At 35.6% G+C, this 17678-nt stretch overlaps 2 protein-coding genes across 6 annotated transcripts in view; both read left to right on the top strand.

Annotated features, from left to right (window-relative positions):
- The first annotated feature begins 3492 nt into the window (after positions 1-3492).
- LOC122289268 (auxin response factor 18-like) lies at positions 3493-7153 on the top strand. Its single transcript, XM_043096253.1, has 4 exons — positions 3493-3860; positions 4161-5338; positions 5866-6768; positions 6896-7153. The coding sequence occupies exons 2-3, from the start codon at positions 4238-4240 to the stop codon at positions 6751-6753; spliced, it is 1989 nt and encodes a 662-aa protein (XP_042952187.1). The 5' UTR covers positions 3493-3860; positions 4161-4237; the 3' UTR covers positions 6754-6768; positions 6896-7153.
- A 3138-nt stretch (positions 7154-10291) lies between these two features.
- Positions 10292-17678, top strand: part of LOC122289272 (phosphomannomutase/phosphoglucomutase) — a 7803-nt gene continuing 416 nt past the window's right edge. The window contains exons 1-19 of one of the 5 annotated variants that reach the window (XR_006236144.1): positions 10292-10458; positions 11347-11574; positions 11828-11894; positions 12597-12780; positions 12891-12943; positions 13161-13249; positions 13570-13806; positions 14061-14125; positions 14786-14846; positions 14999-15116; positions 15198-15279; positions 15381-15453; positions 15531-15592; positions 16260-16355; positions 16479-16633; positions 16714-16810; positions 16935-17025; positions 17403-17480; positions 17562-17611. Coding sequence is in view for 4 of the 5 variants with exons in the window: in XM_043096258.1 (XP_042952192.1) it covers positions 10452-10458; positions 11347-11574; positions 11828-11894; positions 12597-12780; positions 12891-12943; positions 13161-13249; positions 13570-13806; positions 14061-14125; positions 14786-14846; positions 14999-15116; positions 15198-15279; positions 15381-15453; positions 15531-15592; positions 16260-16355; positions 16479-16633; positions 16714-16810; positions 17403-17480; positions 17562-17669 (1860 nt within the window). In the remaining variant the exon portion in view is untranslated. Of the gene's footprint in view, positions 10459-11346; positions 11575-11827; positions 11895-12254; positions 12403-12523; positions 12781-12890; positions 12944-13160; positions 13250-13569; positions 13807-14060; positions 14126-14785; positions 14847-14998; positions 15117-15197; positions 15280-15380; positions 15454-15530; positions 15593-16259; positions 16356-16478; positions 16634-16713; positions 16811-16934; positions 17026-17402; positions 17481-17561 lie in introns of those variants that run through there. The other 4 variants (XM_043096258.1, XM_043096267.1, XM_043096262.1 and 1 more) reach the window with 4 other exon arrangements.

A 17678-nucleotide genomic window follows, 5' to 3' on the forward strand; every position in this document is an offset into this window, starting at 1 on the left:
TAATTAGATCAGTCTCTTATATATAATTACTAAAGGCATATATATATATATATGTAGTTGTTCGGGTAAAAAGTCAATATAGAACTAATTATCACTCAATACGCTACTATGTTACCGCACACCACCATTACTAATTATTCATTCATGTACCTAAGCTCGAGTCGTCGTTACAAAGTACTATATGTACGTGCCCGCCACTAATAAACATTACACAGGACAAAAAAAAAAAAAACAAAAAACTATTATTAGGGATTTCTTTAATATTATGATCTTAACAAAAAGAAAAAAAAAATACACTACAAAAAAATATTAACAGTCTTAACCGTTTTATATATTTTGCGACAAATTTAGATAACGTAAAAAATCATTTTCTCGAAATAAAAAGACAAACCCTGTCAGATTTTATAAACCGAGATTGAAATAGCATTGTTAATTTTTTATTATTCTATACGTAAAATATAAGCAAAACGAACAATTATTACACTAAATTTAGCCATAAGCCAGATATATTATATACTCCGTACGCGTGGAAAAAGTCAAAAGAGTTTTAACCATAAGTTCGTGTTTGGTCGTCAATAAAAGGTAAGGCAAACCTTCATCAATTGACTTTATAAATTAGTTTTTTAAGTTCAAACTTTTGGAAATTTTTTAGTTCTCCCCTCCCCCCGGCCGAATCTTAAGGGTCAAGTACCTTAATTTATTGGGTCACATAAATTTTGCAAGATCAAAGAATGGGTACACGTGCAATCCCCTTGACCCGCATGTTATGTTTCCTATATAGATTGGTACAAAGTCTATGTTAAAACAGGTTATCTTCAGTGTACTATATAGGGTTGGTACAAAGTCTACTTCAAGAAATATATATATATATATGACCAAAATTGGGAGGCAACTTTGTATTCGGGGTGGTTAAGGATCGATACTGGTTTTCGCTTTCTGGTGGTTGAAGAGCAGCATTATTAATATTGTTTGTTAATGTTATTGCTAAGTTTTCTTTCATCTACTCCATTAGCGTGGTCTGCGTCTATTCTAAGAACATAATAATTATTCATTACGAAAATAGAGCACTTCTGTCCCCACCCTCCATATATAATTAAGCCACAGAAAACATATCAATGACTTTGCAATTTATAAGGTCCACCCATCATCATCCATCTCTAATGGTACGTATTCGAGACTCAAAAATATACATTTATACGTACTATATATATATAAATGCATAAATATCTATTTCTATAAATATATGGTTGGCAATTGTCACGACCATTCTTTATGCGGTTGGCTGCCGAACAAGGTCGTCTGCCGAACATATTTGGCTTTTCCCCCCAGCAATCGTACGTACTTTTTGGCATATAACCATTTGAACTTACTCCCTGTGTCATTGTCGCATTAGATTATACATTTAATTACTCCTTCCTTAATCCATAATCAGTTGCTTTAATCTCCCACTCGGGGCACATTAGGACAGTGCTGTCCCTACCCGGATTACGACCCAAAACCATTATTCTTAAATCCAAACCTTGTCGTATTAATAATATATGAAGGATATATACAACCGATGCGGTTGGAATGATATTGACACTAGAGGTTAATAACAAACAGAACAATGATAAAATGACACAAGAAGAATTGTGATTTGTATTATTGTATAGTGCTTTACAGAGGGTCTATTTATACACAAAATGACAGAATATTCTTAATAACAGAATGGATACGTGTAAATATTCTAGATTATTTTGTATTATTTGTTGAGTTGTTCTGGAGGTGCTGACTTATCTCTTGCATATGAGGTGGATGACTTGATATTACTAATATCCCCTAGCGAGCCCAGTAGCCCTGGTAGGACTGTGAGGTTCGATCTAAGTGTACAGAATCTGGGACTGGACAATAGTTTTGTAAAGACATCTACGATTTGATCCTTGTTTGAAAGAAAAGAGACTTGAAGAGTCTTGTTATGAACCCCATCGCGAGCAAAATGGTAATCAAGATCCACATGTTTTGTACGAGAATGCATCACAGGATATACAGATAAATAGATTGCTCCCAAATTGTCACAATAAAAAATGGGAGAACAATCGCCAATGATAACAAACAGAACAATGATAAAATGACAGAAGAAAAATTGTGATTTTTATTATTGTATAGTGCTTTACAGAGAGTCTATTTATATACAAAATGACAAAAAATATTCTCAATAACATAATGAATACGTGTACATATTCTAAACTATTTTGTAATATTTGTTGAGTTCTTCTGAAGGTACTAACTTGTCTCTTGCAGTTGATATGGATGACTTGATATTGCTAATAGAGGTGGATAGATATTACTGATCAAGTATCTGACTAAAGGATTTTTAATTTTAATTCCAATACCTCCCAACAAACTACTTAAACGTCATGATTTTACCAATTTGTCCCTCCATTTCGTCGTAGGATTACATCGAACAAAAAAAATGGGAACACACCCAGCCAACACATGCACCTGAGCTAACCAATGACACATGGTCTCCGGATTGACCGATGACTACGGTGAGCTAAACTAGACATTAAGATTAGTTAACGGTGGTTACCTCATAGAGTTAGGGCCGGACTACGTGAAATTTACAATATTTGGTGTTAAGGTGGTTGAGGGAATGCATATGTAACTCGTGATATTTTATGTACGATGACAGCTATATTTATAAATAGATTATATAAAAATATTCTTATAAATTAATATGTTTTTATGTAATTTGTTAGATTTATTTAATTTAAAAGATTATATGAAATTATATCAATTTATAAAATTATTTTTATATAATTATTTTATAGCTTAAATATTCTATTTATGTATATATACGGTATCGTGATTCGTAGACAAAATCTTTACGGGTTAAAATTTTAAGGGGATATATATTATATACATTATCAGTAATCCCATCTGATTTTAAGGAGATTTGCCCCTACTCGTTCTTCTTCATTGTATTACACTTGCTACCATGCAAATAATAGGACTGTCAAATATATATATATATATATATATAATAAAACCTTGTTTTTAAAAATATAAAAAATAAAAAATATGAGATTTTAGTATTTAAAGAGTTCATTTATAATTTAAGAATATATAAGTTTGAATATAGATTTTTATACTAACTTGTATCTCAATTAAGCAGGATGGAAATGAGTTCTAATTTTAATCGACGTTGGATCTGTTGCGTTTTTACCACGTGTCACATAAATGAAATGAAAATCCCGTTTCAATAGGAACAGTTGGAACTTGGAATTGGACCCAAAGCTAGTCCCTTGAATTAGAGAACACTACCTAACAACACGCGCTGAAAAACCGAGAGTAAGAGAGAGTAAAAAATGAAGAAAAACTAAAAGTGCGAGTGTTCAGTGTTTTAAGATCTGAAATAAAAACAGAAATAGCGACAGAAAAGGAAAAAGAAATTCACCTGAATGTTGGCAATTGGCCTGCCTTGGACTTTTCCGATCCCAAAATAAAATGAGAATAAATAAATAAAAATGTTAGCATTTCCCTACTATTTGTTCTGTTCCGTCGAATCTCTCTCACTCATTTCCAGTCTGTTCGGCAACCAAGCAACTTCAGGTGCTTCGCCTTTACCGTAATACACACTGTTTCTCACACACGCTCCATACCACCGTCACAATCTTCCTTGGTCAGTCTCATTCATTCTTCTTTCCCAAGAATTTGTCTTTGTGAAATTCCGTCTCTTTCTCGGGCGTCCGATTTTCCGTGGAAAAGAGTGGGATGTGCGCTGGGAGTAGTACTTCGTGCCCGTCGAAGGAATTGCAACACTCTTAGCGGCGAAAGAAAGTGTTTTGGTGAATTCCTTCTCGTTTTCCGTTGATTTAAAGGTAAACGAGCATCTTCCTTCATCCCTCTTCACAACTTTCTCTTGGAGTAATGTTATTTCGTTTGGTTGCTGTGAATCCCGAAGGAAAGTTCTCAAAGTTGAATCTTGTTTATGTGTATTTAATGGTTAAAGAACTCAATGACTGTTTTGTTCTGATTTTCTTTCTATTTTATTTATAAGCAAAACTTTCTCAGCAGCCAAACAGGGGACAACATTCACTGTGTATTTAATATTTCGGAAAATAAAAATGGTTTTCTGCTGGAATATATTCTTACTGGGGTAAATCTTTGCTTGCTCGCAGTCTTTTTACTTGGGAAAAGAAAAAGGGAACCCGGTAAAATTAGGACTTCGACGCTTTAAAAGGCTTTATCTTCCACAATGATTACGGTGATGGATTCTGTTAAACAAGTACCAGCGAGGAACTCAGACAAGTGCTTGGACTCTCAGCTATGGCACGCCTGTGCTGGTGGTATGGTTCAAATGCCACCCATTAACTCAAAGGTCTTCTACTTCCCTCAAGGCCACGCCGAACACGTCCTCTGCGGGGCCACAGACATCGGGAATTCTCGGATTCCTTCTCTCATTCTCTGCAGCGTCTCTGGTATAAGATACATGGCAGACCCTGAGACCGATGAGGTTTTTGCCAAAATAAAGTTAATACCTTTGAGAGACAGTAAATGGGATTTTGAGGATGATGGTTTTGCGGGAAATAGTGGGATTGAGGGGCAAGAAAAACCAGTTTCTTTTGCTAAGACACTGACACAATCTGATGCAAACAATGGTGGGGGCTTTTCTGTGCCTCGTTATTGCGCGGAGACCATCTTTCCGCGCCTGGATTATAACGCGGAGCCCCCGGTTCAAACCATTTTAGCAAAGGATGTGCATGGTGGGATTTGGAAGTTTAGGCATATATATAGAGGGACGCCTCGCCGTCACCTTCTGACGACAGGGTGGAGTAATTTTGTGAACGAGAAGAAGCTTGTTGCTGGGGACTCCATCGTGTTTTTGAGAGCGGATAATGGGGATCTTTGTGTTGGGGTAAGGAGGGCTAAGAGAGGAGGTGGTGGTGGGACCGATTACTTGTCTGGGTGGAACCCAGATGTTACAAAGACTGGCTCTCCATTTGGTAGGTACTCTGGGATTTTGGGGGAGGGCGAGAATAAATTGAATAGAAGAAATTCTGGTGTAGAATTGAGGGGAAGGGTTAGCGGTGAATCTGTTGCGGAAGCTGCTACTCTTGCTGCTAACGGGCAGCCATTCGAGGTTGTGTACTATCCACGCGCAAGCACGCCAGAGTTTTTTGTCAAGGCCTCTACAGTCAGAGCTGCTTTGCGAATCCAGTGGTACTCTGGGATGAGATTTAAAATGCCTTTTGAAACTGAAGACTCCTCAAGGATAAGCTGGTTCATGGGAACCGTATCTTCTGTTCAGGTTGCTGATCCTGTTCGTTGGCCTGATTCTCCATGGCGTCTCTTACAGGTTCGGTTTATCTTCGTATGCACATTTAAGCCCTCTCAGATTACTTACCAAAAAAAAAGAAAATCCACAGATTAGTATGTATATTATCCAAAACAAAAGATTTTATTTGTGCGATTTTTAGAGACATGCCACAAAATGAACCATTATAGATGGATATCTGGATTTCTATGAGCAAGCACAAAAAGTCGTAGTCCCACATTAAACAGAATTCATGCAATGCCTGGCTTGTATTATAGTGATAATTCGTGATCTCGGCTGTAATTCTAAATATGGCCGATTGTACTAAAGCTTTTGTGCTTGATGATCTTCCTAATCTCGAGCAATATGCCTTATGCTCAATATAAATGCTAATTACAAAAATGAAAAACCCTAAAGCTGCGAAGTAGATAGACCAATTAATTCATGGTTGTCGAACAACCAATAGATCAGTTGTTGTACAGGTCCTTCGTAGGGTTCCTTGTTTGGCTTTAATCTGTTTCGTTTATTTTCATGCTTCTAATGACCTTTTGCCAAATACCATCTGCCAGGTAGCATGGGACGAGCCAGATTTACTCCAGAATGTGAAGCGTGTTAGCCCGTGGCTGGTTGAATTGGTATCAAACTTACCAGTCATCCATCTCCCCCCATTCTCACCACCAAGGAAAAAGTTGCGGCTTCCACAGCATCCGGATTATTCCTTAATTAGTCAATTTCCAATGCCATCTCTTTCCAGCAACCTTCTTAATCCCAGCAGCCCCTTGAGTCGAATATCAGACAATATTCCTGCAGGCATACAGGGAGCCAGGCATGTTCAATTTGGACCATCTTCAGGAGATCTCCAAAACAACAAAATGCAGACAGGTCTGTTTCCAGTTGGTTTTCAGCAGCTTGATCGTGTGGCTCCTCCCCCTAGAGTCCCTTGTGGTAAGTTCATGGGAGGTGCTGATAAGAATGATTTATCTTGTTTGCTGACAATTGGAGGTTCCGCCCAGAACCTGAAGGAAAACATTCAAGTAAAGGCGCCCCACATAGTATTGTTTGGTCAACTCATCCTGACTGAAGAACAGCACGGTTTTAAGAGCTGCTCTGGTGATGCAACTGGAAACAGCTCATCAGATGGGAGCCCCGAGAAGATGGCAAACTTCTCTGATGGCTCTGGTTCTGTGTCACGGCAGAATTGTTCAGTGGAAAATTCTTCGGATGGAGGGTCTCCCTGGCACAGAGATCACCAAAAACACGATCCTGCTCTTGAGACAGGTCATTGTAAAGTTTTCATAGAATCTAAGGATGTAGGTCGGACCACCCTGGACCCATCGCTACTTGGGTCATATGAAGAGTTCCATGGAAAGCTGGCCCGCATGTTTGGTATGGGGAGTTCTCATTCACCGAGCAACATGCACTACCAAGATGCAGTAGGTGCTGTTAATCACACTTGAGATGAAACGTTTTAGGTATTACATTCCGCGTCTTGATTCTTGATTAACCAATTTATTTTAGACTGGCATTGTTGAGTGTTAAACAGAGTCTAACAATTTCACTTTTTTTTCAAAAATATTCTTTGGCTGCAAATTTGTGAAGACAGCAAGAAGGCTAACCATTCTTACAGATTCCAGCAGTGACGACATAGGAAGTTAGAGAACGAGCAGTATCAGTTTATTGTACAGTTGAATTGCCAAATTTGTTTTTCTATCTTCACCCAACTATTGGAGAGGTGTGGAGGAATCCATCTTTATCCAGTTTTGGAATATTGTAGCTTATATTTTTGTAGCTTAATTTAAGAAGTTTTCCTAGAAACTGGTTTTGTAATGGTCATAATGCTAAATTCCATTATGCAAATCCTTTGTATTATGTTATAGTTTCTCTCACAAATATTCTAGATTCCCGCAAATATAAAGAAATTAAGCTCCTTCTCCAGCTCGCGGTGGCAGGGGATGAATATATTACTCGCAGGTTTGAGTGCAGATAAATTGTTTTACATATCTGTTTTGAGTGGATGGAGGATTTGCTTCAGCTGATTCTATGTTTGGGAACATATACTTATCAACTCGTAAATTTTGATTAATTTTCACTTATCCATATAAAAATAAATAAAGGATTGATTGTCGTCAAAGTATAGGTAATGGTACAGCCGACAATGGAGATTGGGGAGCAGCTTTTCTCAGAAGCTCAAATAATATGTTTCAATTGTTTCCTACAAAAACCCAGATAGAATACCATTACCAAGAATACCGTGACATTGTGGGTCAACGGATCCGAGTCACCAGGCATGAAAAGCAAGGCACTTGAGTGCCGATACATCTCCGCAGAATTAGAAACAGTTTGCCAGTGAAATTGCCGAGTCAAAAATCTTACCGGCCATCAGGTAAGTTAACAGCGATATTTTAGTTGTTATGCCTACCACTACCACAGGCTCTTTTTGTTGAATTTTCTTTCTAGTCAAACAGGTTTATCTGATTAAGGCATATCTATTCTGATCATGCATGTGCTTTTGTTTAATTGGTTCTCATTGTGGAGAACTAGTCATGGAGTTCATATTTTGTGCTTTTATTTAAGTGATTCTTTTCTTAAATAATAATATTACTTCTCATAATAATATTAGATATAATTTTAGAGAGTGGAAACCCTACACACTCTCTTTTAAAAAACATGCATGTTAATTTATATTAAATAAAAAATTGATGTACAGTCACTTTTACATTCTCTTTTACGCACTATACAAATGTGATTAGTTGTATATTAAAAAAATTAATACAGTCAATCACATCAGTTTAATACACAAAAAATACGTAAAAGTGACTATAAGTAATATTACTCTTTTTAACCTATGTTAGTGGAAGTTTTCTGATAAAAACAAAATAACATGTCTTTTACCTGTTCTAAACTAAATAGTTGAAACATTGGAACTATCCTCCTCCCTAGCCCTTGTTGAGACTGTTCTCTTTCAATTTGTACCATGCATACTGATTCGGGAGTAAAGGAATGCCCGAGGCAATGACCCTACTAGTAGTTTGAAAAATGTCATTTAAGATCATTAGCTGTAAGCATAGACATGCAATAAACATTTCACAAATCAAGAAGACAGACAAGACACTCGTGCGTGGAAATGGGGTCAATAAATAACGAACTCCAACGTGTTTTATTTTAAATTGTTCATCACACAAAGACACAGAGTAGCCAATGCAAATCCCCAAGTAATTTTGAAAAAAAGAAAGAAAGATACAACGGCTAGACACAGAAGGGCCACTAGGGGAAGTGGACAAGGTCAGCCATTGCCACAATATTAGGAGAACCGAAAACAAAACAAAACAATTTTGATTGCACTGATTTTTATATTCAACGAGTGTTGAATTTGAGAACTGATTACAGATTTCAATGGCTTCGATATATAACGTGTAAATTGAGTGACCAAGATCTAAGAATTTCATGGATAATGTTGTGGTCAACCAATATATCGGATTTCCCAACATGGGAAATCGGGAATTACAACCTGTTCTCCAATTACATGTTTCTTTTTTAATTAGAATATTGTGATAAGGTTTCTACATTATTATCATGATCTGTTCAGAAATATAATTGTTTTTAAATATTCTCAAATTAATTTATTATTATTCATAAATTATTTATTATTATTTACAAACTATTTTATTATTATTTATAAATGATCTGAAATAATCTTAACATCTAAATAAAACTAGAGTTGGGAGTCGGACGCTATAGAGTTGGACGAAGGAAATAGTGGGCCGGTGAATAGACTGGTGGAAAGTTTGTGTCCAAAATGGGGCCATAAGGGGGAGCATCTTGACATCATTGTTGTAAGGAGCGTTGAGAGAAAAAGCCCATATGTAGGCCCAATGGACTACTACATCCTATTTAACACTTAAGTGCGGTACATATCCTGATAACTGGGCTTTAATAAACAGAGTCCACAAACAAGCAAACATTTCTGTTGAATAAAAATATAAAACTTTTATATGTAGCCTCTTTTAGATATATTTTTTTATATATTTTATTGATGTAATTAGTTACGTATTAAAAAAAATTATTATAGTCAATTATATTAATAAAATATAATAAAAAAATATAAAAATAACTATATATAATATTGCTTATAAAAATATGATTGACATGCTAAGCATCAATATTTAAAAATAAAATTCAAAGAATGTATTATGATAAAGAGTAACAATTTTTTCATAATTAAAAGTTATATTTTGTAGATCTCATTAGTTTTTATTTCTTAAAACATAAATTTACTCAATTAAATACATTACTTATCATGCTTTAAATGTTAACATTAACATAATAAATATGGGTGGTGCTACTCTCATAGTTGGGAGCTCTCTTTTGGGCTCCTGCTAGTATTTGTGTTTTGCTTCTTTTTTTTTTTTAATGTATTTTTTAATAATTTTAAATAAATTTTTTTAAAAGCCAAAATATCATTAAAAAAAATACTTTATTAATCACAAAGTTAAAAAAAAAAAAAAAAATTCCAAAGAGAGCTCCGAGCGAGAAGTTTAGCATCATTCAATAAATATTGATACTCCATCTACATTTATTATAAAATGACTTATTTGCACTAATAATGACAGTGATTTTGGGTAAGTATTAGTTCTAAAGTGCCAGCAAGAAAACCTTCATTGAAAATAAAATGATTTTTTTTTTAAATGACGACAATAATAAAAGAGGGGGCGTGGCATATTTCTTCGTTCCTTAAGAAAAACGACACAACAAATACGAGAACGAAAATGATATGGCTACTATTTCATTATAATCTATTTATTACTTTTTTTATTGAATTTTTTATTTTATTTAATGATTAAAAAAGTGAGTATTTGTAAAATTATTTTTTTTTAATTTTTTCTTAATAATTAAGAATATTAAAAAAGTACTTAAAAGAAAAGAAAATAAAATAAAAGAAAATTTGAAATACACGTTAGCAGTAGATGGGCAGTAATAGTGGTACCCATACAAGAAACGGCCAGCAAAGACAAGCCTATAATCAACCAACCCTTCCGACTGCTTCCACGTATTTAACAAACCTACTCTTCTTCCAATACCGATCGTCTTCTCCATCTCTCTTCACCCAGGGAATCCGACTCCAAGCTATTGCCTTCACTTACTTCAACTCATCGAAATGTCAGGTCCGTTTATATTCGATTTCCATTTCTTCTACTTTCTTAAAAAAGAAAAAAAAGTTCGATTTCCATTTCGTCACTCTCTTTTATATTTAATTTTTATTTTGAATTTGTAAACTTTTAATAGTATCTCTATGTTTCTTTCCCAATCGCTTCGATTATCTACCAATTATTCGCTCTGTAGTTTAGTCCCATCAGCCCGTATTATTAACCCTTTTATTTTTCCGGATATATGTTGATTTAACAAACGGGAATACAATTTTATCAATATCTCTAATTTGAAGTGTGTGAATGATATGAGAACTTCTCAGAATTAGCTTTAGTAGCTTTATGTACAATTTTATTAGTGCGCACTATTTGCTTAGAATATTTCCTCTTTAAGTCCATGGCCACTACAGTAGCCGTTTCTGGCCTCTCCTTTCATAACCATCCATTTGATATGATTGCAGAGATACTTGATTCTTGTTGAATGAGGTATTGGTAAGGGAGGTTTCTTGTTTTATAAGTTTAAAGGTTTTCTTAACCATCCAAAACAAAATCGAAGGAATAAAAACTTTGTTTGGGGGTCCGTACAATGAAATGGAGGGGTTGATCGATAATTTAGTCGGAAGATTTTGAATGGGTTTCAATAATCAGTCTGTAATTGATGCGGGTTTTATCTGCCGTTCTTACCCTTAGAACCCAGATTATAGGGACAAAGGCTATTGGTAATTTTGGTAGGAACGGTTCACCTCCTGCTTGATTGCCCAATTTGGTTGAGCATGGGAAAAATTAAATCATTTCTTTCTTTATTTTTCTCTTGGAAATTATGAGAAAATAGTAACATAGTAAATAAAATTTTGATTAAGCTTTGATGACAATGGAGTCTAATAAAAATTGAAAATTTTTATGCAGCAATGTCAGGGAAGGTTGTCCATAATGTTTATGTATCACAGTGCTACCAACAGAATAGGCAAATCATCGGCACCCAATATCAAAGGGACCGTTGTGCCCCTTATGTACACAACTTTCTTCCCTTTCAAGGAGGGAAGTTGGCATGGACTGGCATTTCTTCCATGCAACTGCACACCTTATCAAAACACCAGAGTGGCTTTGTTAACCGTGGAACTGTTTACTGCAATGGTCTGTTCTAGACTCTCGCTATCCAGGTTGATATGAAGTGCAAAACTAGAATTTCTAGACACCCTTAGATTACTCACCTTTTTTCATTTTCTTCTCATTCAACAAATTCAGTCCATTGTTTGTGCCTAGATGTGTATTTTCATTTTTGCTATTGGATTGGATTTGCTTGCAATTCGACTTTTTGAATATCATAAAATTTTCCTAAAATTATTTTTAATCTGTCAATATTTTTGCATTTGGAATTCTCTTGCAGCTGCTCCCACTACTTCTGTAGTGCCATCTCTTGACAAAGTTGATTTCTTAAAGCTTCAAAATGGCAGGTATAGAATAGGCCACCATTGCATGTTCTCAGATTTTAAAGTGTTCTGTTCTCTGGGATACATAACAGTTGCTGTATCATTGATTAACATATATCTATTTTCTCCTGTTTTAATCTTACGAGAATTGTGAATCACCAATGGATTTATGATTTTCAATTGCTCCTTGCATTGATTTGAAGTTAATACTTGCCAATCATAGTTTTAAGGAAAAGTGATGTCTTGATCTAATTTACAAATGTGCTGGTGAAATGTTTTGTTTCAACACTGTATTCCCCACAGGAATAACTTTCAGTTTGACATTTACAGTTCTCGAGTGATTGGGACATGCAGCAGGGTCCAGACAATGAGAGAGTGGTGTAAAATAAAAACATGAGTAGAACTTTCCATAAAGTTTCCATGAACCCTTGAGAGTGTTATGTAGAGCTCTGCTTACGTAATGTGAAATGATGAAAATATATGGTCAACTTAATGCTGCTATCACCTCCTCAAGCATACAAAACCTTCAACGGTCAACTTTCAAATCTATGGCTTGTGATTATATTTAATCGGTAGCAGCAACAGCTTCCTGCTGGTCTTTTGGACCAAAATATTGCCCATGTTAATTTCGTTTTCTCTGACCTGTTTTACAGATGGTGCCTTATCCTGTATTTCCTAACAAGCATATGATTGGTGTCACTTATGGATGATGTTGAATGTACACAGTGATATACGAGGTGTTTCTGTTGCTGGTGTTGAGGGAGAGCCTGTCAACCTCACTGAACCAGTTGCAGAAGCAATAGCAGCCGCCTTTTCTGGATGGTTAGTTGAGAAAAAGAAAGCTGATGCCTCTGGTCATTTGAGAGTTTCCATTGGTCACGATTCCCGAATATCTGCTCAAGTGTTACAGGTTTCTTGCCTGAATATAATAGGTTTTGCAATCTTCACCATCACACACACACACATATATATATAGAATCGATTATCTCTGCTGACAAGACAAGTTTAATCTAACTTCAGGATGCAATTTCACGAGGTATTGTCAGTGCAGGCCTGGATGTTGTTCAATACGGGTGAGTGATGACATTATGTAATTTTTTTTTTTTTTGGTGTTGATCCTCTTGTTGGTAGATGCTTTAGGATCTGCTAAGATCAATGGTTTTTGTTCATTTGAGTGGTGCTACTGACATAAGATCATACCTGGTCTAGCAAAAGATGTTGACTAGTTGGATTAGAACTCATGTTTCAGATTTATGTCAACTTTAAGTATTTTTATTTGCCTTTTTGTAGATTAGCATCTACACCAGCAATGTTTAACAGCACACTTACTGAAGATGATGCTTTTTTATGTCCAGTTGATGGGTCCATTATGATAACAGGTAGATTAAACATGTTATTAATCTGGTATAATGTTCATTACTGTTATTCTGGGTCTGTTGTAAACCATGTTACTTTATGATCAAAGCCATTTTTTTGTTCCTTTTTTCGTTCCTTTTTTCTTTTCTGTGTATCATAGATCCAAATTCTTAGTGACTAGCCTTGGTCTAATTTCTATGCTTAGCACTTGTCACGGTTCAGTGAACTTGGGTTTATTTCTAATCTTCACGAAACTTTGTATTTTTCAAGCACTTTATCTCTCATTTGGTTATAAGGTTAATTCTACGTAATTGAAATTCTAATTTGTATGTCCTGCAAACAGCAAGTCATCTGCCGTACAACAGGAATGGATTCAAGTTTTTCACAAATGCTGGAGGGCTTGGGAAAGCCGACATCAAAGACATCTTAGAGCGTGCTGCAGATATATATAATAACTTTACAACCGAGATTTTGATGACTTCAAAGGAACAAGCTCATGCGTCAATAAAGAGAGTTGATTACATGTCTATATATACATCTGATCTTGTAAAGGCCGTCCGCAAGGCTGCAGGAAACACAGGTATTACTCATGAAAATATTTCAGTGAAGCTGAAATGTGTCTGAGACTAAAATCATTTTCTCCCGTTACTTGAAGTGCATGATAGAACTTTCTATCATCATGCTGTTCCCAACATACTGTAATAAGGTCTTGCATATCTGAAAATGTTAGTATCATAGTTTTTTTTCCCAGTTTTGGGTCACCAGGATGTCATCTTTACTTTCTCTTGCATTTTTTTTTTCTCTGAGATTTTTTTACCTGTTTGCTAATTGCAGAGAAGCCGTTGGAGGGATTCCATATAGTTGTCGATGCAGGGAATGGAGCTGGAGGATTTTTTGCAGTAACTTCCCTTTGTGATTTTATTTAAACTTTTATTTGACTCATTCTGGGTGTAAGGTTTATTCATAGTGAACTAGATGCTTCAACACATGATCATGGGGCTCTCAGTTTTGAACTTGGAAAATCAATCCCTGCTTGGCATTGTTGGTGCCATCATGTCCACCAATATTAAGTGTTACAATCATTGAATTTGGAAAACCAATCTCCGGCTCGATGTGCCATTACAATATAAACCCTTATTTTCTCCTGTGTTGAAGTTTGTACCTCCGTACATGTTACCTTGGCTGTTGTGTGCCTTTGTGAAGTGACAATCCCTAGACAGCTGATGCTTGAAACTCCCACACTTTGTGAATTATTTTTTGTTCTGATTAGTGATATTGTCCCATGGTCTTTGGACCAAATGGCACTTCCTGCCTCTTTGAATAAGGAGTGGACGGTGAGGTGACAGGTTCAATCCTGTGTGGGTTTGAGTCATGTATTTGCCTCTAAAAAAGTAGTCCTCAGTTAGCTTAAGTTACTGGATTGGGAAATATTACTGTTGCTTGATATACGTTGTCCTTCGTTTAGTTAAGGCAATCCATGAAATATGATATATAATTCTTGTATTCAACTCTTATTTGATCAGTGTGTGATATCCATGTGCATTTCAATGGTTTGTCAGGCAAAGGTGCTTGAGCCTCTGGGGGCGGTTACTGCTGGTAGTCAGTTCTTGGAGCCAGATGGTAATATTTAAAATTGTAAAACCAGGATTAATTGGGACGTTGCTCCTGGACACCCAGTGCCAATAAAAATATATATATATATATATATAGATTTAAAATTGTAAAAAAGGCTTCATTCTTGGTATTTGAAATAGAATTTGTTTTGGGATCAGGTATGTTCCCAAATCATATTCCAAACCCAGAGGACAAGACAGCGATGAAAGCTATAACTCAGGCAGTTCTTCATAACAAGGCTGATTTGGGGATCATCTTTGATACTGATGTTGACCGGTAGTGGTTGTTCTCACTTGTGAGATGATCTAACAAGCTCTTATAATGTTTAATTTTAATCATTAATTTATTTCTATATAGATCTGCTGCTGTTGATTCTACCGGCCATGAGTTCAACCGGAATCGCTTGATTGCCTTGATGTCTGCCATTGTTCTCGAGGAAGTAAGATCCCCTTATTTCTGGTGTCTCCAGAACATATTTACATTTGAGACCCTGCTCAAAATTCCTATTCGTAATCTTGAAATGTTTGTTTTTTCCCCTAGCATCCTGGAACAACTATTGTTACAGACAGTGTGACTTCAGATGGTCTGACCACATTTATTGAAAAGAAACTTGGTATGGAGAGATCTATGTAGCAATATTACATTGTTTTGTCTCACATTGAAGGCATAATACCTTGCAATTTCTTACAGGTGGGAAGCACCATCGGTTCAAAAGAGGCTACAAAAATGTCATTGATGAAGCTATTCGTTTGGTAGTGTAAATTTTTTTATTTGGCAGAGTTTGATTAAAACCCACATTGATAGGAAGTAAATAAGAAAAATATTGAATATTAGGCTTAAAACCTGACAAATTTCTTTTTACTTGCATGCATGGTGGTCATATCCGAAATATGGGATATATTTCATTCGTATCAATAAAATTTACTTCTTACTTATTAAAAAAAAAAAGAAAAGAAATATGGGATATTATATATATATATATATGTATATAGTAGAACTCACCTTATATATATATAAGAAATTTGGTATTATCAGCTAAAACTAGGTTCAGCAATATTTCTTGGCCATTTAGGTTTTTGTCGTCCATTGAGAATTAGAACATTGATAGTGAAGTAAACGAATTTTTTGTAATGCTTCGGTAAGGCCATAATACATGCACAGCTTTTCTTGATGATTTCAAGCTGACTAGCTTCTATAAGGTCCTTCTTTTAATAGTAATTTTTTTTGTCTTGCTTTGTTATTTAATTTTGTCTATCTTCTTTTGATCAATGGAAAATTTCTTGTCTTGTTTTCTTTCATTAAATCAAATGTAAAAGTGAAAGAGTGAACTTTAAAAATTGTGGTGTGCTGGTTGCAACTTCTATGACCCTCATCTTACTTTTTATTAGCTTTTAACTGAAATAATTGCATTTCTGACAGAACTCTATTGGTGAGGAGTCACATCTGGCTATTGAAACCAGTGGCCATGGAGCTCTTAAGGAGAATCACTGGCTTGATGATGGTGCATTTCTCATGGTAGACTTTATATGTAACATTTCATTGGTGTTTCTTTTAGCTGTCTGCCATTGGCCCATATATATAGAGAGGATTGCTCCTATGGTTCTTGTTGTTAATTGAAAGTTGTGGCCATATTTGCAGGTCAAAATCTTGAATAAACTTGCTTCAGCCAGAGCTTCAGGAGTGGGTGGTGGCAGCAAAGTTTTAACTGATCTGGTACAGGGTCTGAAGGAACCAGCTGTTGCTGTAGAATTGAGATTGAAGATTAATCAGAATCACCCAGAACTTAAAGGAGGGTATGCCACTGTATATGATTTCTGTAAACTTTATTCTTTGTGCATGTTCTGTGAAATCACCAATAAATTTAATTGTCCAGATCTTTCCGGGACTATGGAGAGGCAGTGCTGAAGCACTTGGAGAACTCTGTTGAATCAGACCCAAACCTTCAAAAAGCCCCTGTTAACTATGAAGGGGTAAGTTTAGTCCATATCAATAAATTCTCTGGAATAATAATACTAATAAATTAAAATTAAAAGAAGAAGAAGAAGAAGAAGAAGAAAAGCTTGATTTAAGTTGACTCATTTGGACTTCTTATAGATGCAATCATGACATCACTGCCGGCCATGACTAGTTGGACACTTGTTGTGGCATTAACATTCACCGAATATTTGCTCCTCCCTTTCATCTGGTATTAATGCTCATCCACTGCCCCCAAAAAGTTGATGTGTCTTCCTTTTCATTGTCTAAGATTGATGGTTTTATGTTTTGGCTGTGGAGAATAAAGATTTAGATAGTCATGGCATGCATATTATGCATGGAAAGATAAATGGGAGGCAATTTAGTTTATAAATTCTGGATGAGTAGTCCTGCAAAATATTTACGTCAGCGAATTTCTAGTTGTGTTACCTATAAAAAAAAAATAGTTTTATTAATTTAGATGAAGCAAGCGAAAGAGTTACTTTGTATTTGTTATCTTTCTTCTTGTTGTCACCATTATCTGCTATTTGCTATTTTGCATTTTTAAGGTACCCTAAACGCATGTTTCTAAATATTTCACATGAACAGGTCCGAGTGTCTGGCTTTGGGGGGTGGTTCCTTCTTAGACTCTCACTACATGATCCAGTACTTCCCCTTAACATCGAGGTGCATTAGTCTTCAACATTCTGTCTGAGCCGTTATGGTCATGATTAAAAGATTATTTTGACTAATTTCAAACCACTGTAGGCACCAAGCAAAGAGGATGCTGTCAAACTTGGGCTTCATGTTCTTGCTGCTGTCAATGAGTTCCCAGCACTGGATACGTCTGCCCTGGATAAATTTGTCCAAGCATAGACTTTGGAG

Source organism: Carya illinoinensis, chromosome 1 (genome assembly GCF_018687715.1).
Source record: "Carya illinoinensis cultivar Pawnee chromosome 1, C.illinoinensisPawnee_v1, whole genome shotgun sequence".
Taxonomy (NCBI): Eukaryota; Viridiplantae; Streptophyta; class Magnoliopsida; order Fagales; family Juglandaceae; genus Carya; species Carya illinoinensis.